The sequence below is a fragment of the Nicotiana tomentosiformis genome, chromosome 2 (genome assembly GCF_000390325.3).
Source record: "Nicotiana tomentosiformis chromosome 2, ASM39032v3, whole genome shotgun sequence".
Classification (NCBI taxonomy): domain Eukaryota; kingdom Viridiplantae; phylum Streptophyta; class Magnoliopsida; order Solanales; family Solanaceae; genus Nicotiana; species Nicotiana tomentosiformis.
The window spans coordinates 37,179,267-37,182,409 of NC_090813.1; the positions used below are offsets into that span (position 1 = coordinate 37,179,267).

The 3,143-nt window shown below is 39.6% G+C and overlaps 1 protein-coding gene across 1 annotated transcript; it reads left to right on the forward strand.

Annotated features, from left to right (window-relative positions):
• The first annotated feature begins 778 nt into the window (after positions 1–778).
• On the forward strand, positions 779–1,836 carry LOC104098023 (ribulose bisphosphate carboxylase small subunit, chloroplastic 2-like). Its single transcript, XM_070195160.1, has 3 exons — positions 779–998; positions 1,133–1,267; positions 1,425–1,836. The coding sequence occupies exons 1-3, from the start codon at positions 819–821 to the stop codon at positions 1,653–1,655; spliced, it is 546 nt and encodes a 181-aa protein (XP_070051261.1). The 5' UTR covers positions 779–818; the 3' UTR covers positions 1,656–1,836.
• Positions 1,837–3,143: the final 1,307 nt, after the last annotated feature.

Below are 3,143 nucleotides of genomic sequence, written 5' to 3' on the forward strand. Positions count from 1 at the left end.
ATACAAAGTCTCATGTGTTTGAGAGAGAAAAGAAGAAGAGGAAAAGAAAAGGAGGAAGAAAGGAGCGCATAGGTCAGGAAGAAGAAGATGAGGCCTCTGAAGTTGTCAAAATTAGGGTATAGGTTAAAGAATTTTAAAAATATGGGTATAGGTCCCGTGCAATTTTTACAGTTTTTACGTTATAAAGAGTGAGCAGTTAAAATGCAGCAAGATTCGCCACAGCCCGCAGAAATTACTCCACGGCCCGAACTAAACGAGAATAACATAACAACAAAATATAAAATTGACCCGTCGGCCGAAGTTAATTGTATTTGCTAGTCAAACAGTATATAAATATGTATGTTATATGTACGTATACACATATATACAAAAGATATACATTTTGTCATCTATTACTTTTGGAAGCAGTAAAAAATATACATTTCTAAAATAAAAAAAGGAGAAACAAGGGTTGAAAACTTGATTTCCTTCTAACTTCTGATATTATTTATAAAAAATGAAACTTGTCCGTTGTTTAAAGAATAGCAGCAATTGTTATTATAAATTGAAAAAAAAGTTTTAGGAACTTTGAGATAAGGACCGAGTGTAATGTCAGGGGCCAAAATTCATGTGACCATCAATTTTGAAATGTCAAGAACCACATAATCCAATGGTTATACCATTAGACTAAGATGAGGTTTGCTTGATTTGTATCCGTTAGATGAGAAGTTATATGAAGCCTTATCACTATATATATCAGGGAGCTACAGAGCACTCACCCTCCTGAAAGAAAAGGTCAAGGGACGCAATAGCTTCAAGCTAAGCAGTTATTTTCAGAAATGGCTTCCTCAGTTATGTCCTCAGCAGCTGCTGTTGCGACCGGCGCCAATGCTGCTCAAGCCAGCATGGTTGCACCCTTCACTGGCCTCAAATCCGCGTCCTTTTTCCCAGTTTCCAGGAAACAAAATCTTGACATTACTTCCATTGCTAGCAATGGTGGAAGAGTTCAATGCATGCAGGTTTAATTTGTAGTATATATTATATGGATTTAACTTGCAATATACTGATAGTACTATAAAGAACTTTTGCACTATCAGTATATGTCACTAAGTTTATGGAGCTTGTTTAAATTATTTATGTGGGATATATGTAGGTGTGGCCACCAATTAACAAGAAGAAGTACGAGACACTCTCATACCTTCCTGATTTGAGCGAGGAGCAATTGCTTAGGGAAGTTGAATACCTTTTGAAAAATGGATGGGTTCCTTGCTTGGAATTCGAGACTGAGGTCAAACATCTATTCTAAATCTTGCTACTATTATCAAGCATAACTAACATGAATTACTCAATCCTAACTAGTTTGGGATTAGACATATATAGTTGATTAAGTGAAAGAGGAGTATTATCTCATGTTAATGTTTTGTTTATCTTGTGGATATGTGCAGCATGGATTCGTCTACCGTGAGAACAACAAGTCACCAGGTTACTACGATGGAAGGTACTGGACCATGTGGAAGTTGCCCATGTTCGGGTGCACTGATGCCACTCAGGTCTTGGCTGAGGTCGAGGAGGCAAAGAAGGCTTACCCACAAGCCTGGATCAGAATCATTGGATTCGACAACGTCCGTCAAGTGCAATGCATCAGTTTCATCGCCTACAAGCCCGAAGGCTACTAAAATCTTCACTTTTAATACAACTTACCCTATGTCTTTAGGGGATGTTTGTTTGTATTCTCCTTATGTTTCTGCTTGGAGAACCTGTTTTTTGCCTTCTTTCTATTCAATGTACGTTTTTGAATTCCAATCAAATTTGTGGAAACTAGTAATGGCATTTGTTTAGTAGTATGCTTTGGAAATTTGTTTTTTTGTGTCTATCGGTTTTAATTTATCCGAGTAATATCTGCATTCTCAATGCAAAGCACCAACTTCCCCTCCTAGATTCCTCCAGCTAAACAATTTTCCCCTTCAAAATTGCATACGGTCAAGATCGAGTTCACCTACGACATGAAAGGACCGGCTCGGAACATGACAATGCAAGACTGAAAATCGGCCCCGAGTCACACTGGGCTAGAACCCGGGGTCAGTACACCTGCCTTCGAGAATATTGAGTCTGAGACCCCGGAGTCGACCCTAGCTCCGAACGAGCTCTAAGAAACATTGTTAGCATAACCAACAGAAGGCCGCAATATCCGTGACCGAGCAGATGTTGCGGCGAAAATCTCGGCGCGTATCAGTAAGGAACCGACGATCAGCAAATCAATGGATTTTTACCTTTTATAGAATTGTACCTAAAGTATGACTCATCTACTATATAAAGGAGGGCCTGATAATTCATTGAATACATTGTAACACGCATTCCAAAGCAATACATCATTATTATTTCTTTTTAAGCTTTTGTTCTTCTATATCCTCACACCGATCGAAGTGTACCTGGCTCGAGGGTGCTTAACATTCCAAGGCTAAGACTGTTTGCATTTACTTTACCATTATTTATTTCAATTGCAATCTAATTTATTGTTTTATGTCAAGTTAGTCCATATATCATTAAAATCACTTACAAATTCAATTGTTATCCGATTTTAAGGGTAAACAGTTTGGCGCCCACCATGGGGCTAAGGATAATAGTGGTTATTTGATACAAATCTCCATAATACACACTACTTTACACTTGTTCTTTGAAGTGTCTCTAATTGCAAGTTAAAACTCAAAATGTTGAACTCTCAATCAGCACCCCTACATGTTGACAATGAGTCCGGTCATCACGGTTAAAATAACAACATAGCTCCCGATGACAAGGTACCGCCTGTTGATCCTATCGGAATTCCGGTCGCGGATCCGACTGACGTTAATTCGCATGTGGCTATCGATACAAACCTGACTACCGACCCCGAGAATAGCGTCTGTGGTGAAGCCCGATCCGCAACTCAAAATACACAAAACATTGGAGGAGACGGGATCAGTTTTTGGGTGATCTTCGAAATGCTGCAGGCTCAACAGACGGCGATAGCTCAGTTACAAAACCAAAGTCATGCACCGAGCAGAGTTGAACCCGATCCACCCCGGAAAGTCACCCGTAGGGATGAACCGGTCGTAGAAAAGTCAAATGAAAACTAATCGGGGGCTAACCCCGAGATCATAAAGATGCTCGAAGAACTGACAAAACGG

What these genes read in the sequence shown, in the direction of transcription:
- LOC104098023 (XM_070195160.1), top strand. Translation starts at nt 819, where the DNA reads ATGGCTTCCTCAGTTATGTCCTCAGCAGCTGCTGTTGCGACCGGCGCC. An exon ending in GAAGAGTTCAATGCATGCAG is followed by an intron (nt 999 to 1,132) that starts GTTTAATTTGTA and finishes GGATATATGTAG; the next exon opens with GTGTGGCCACCAATTAACAA. An exon ending in GCTTGGAATTCGAGACTGAG is followed by an intron (nt 1,268 to 1,424) that starts GTCAAACATCTA and finishes GGATATGTGCAG; the next exon opens with CATGGATTCGTCTACCGTGA.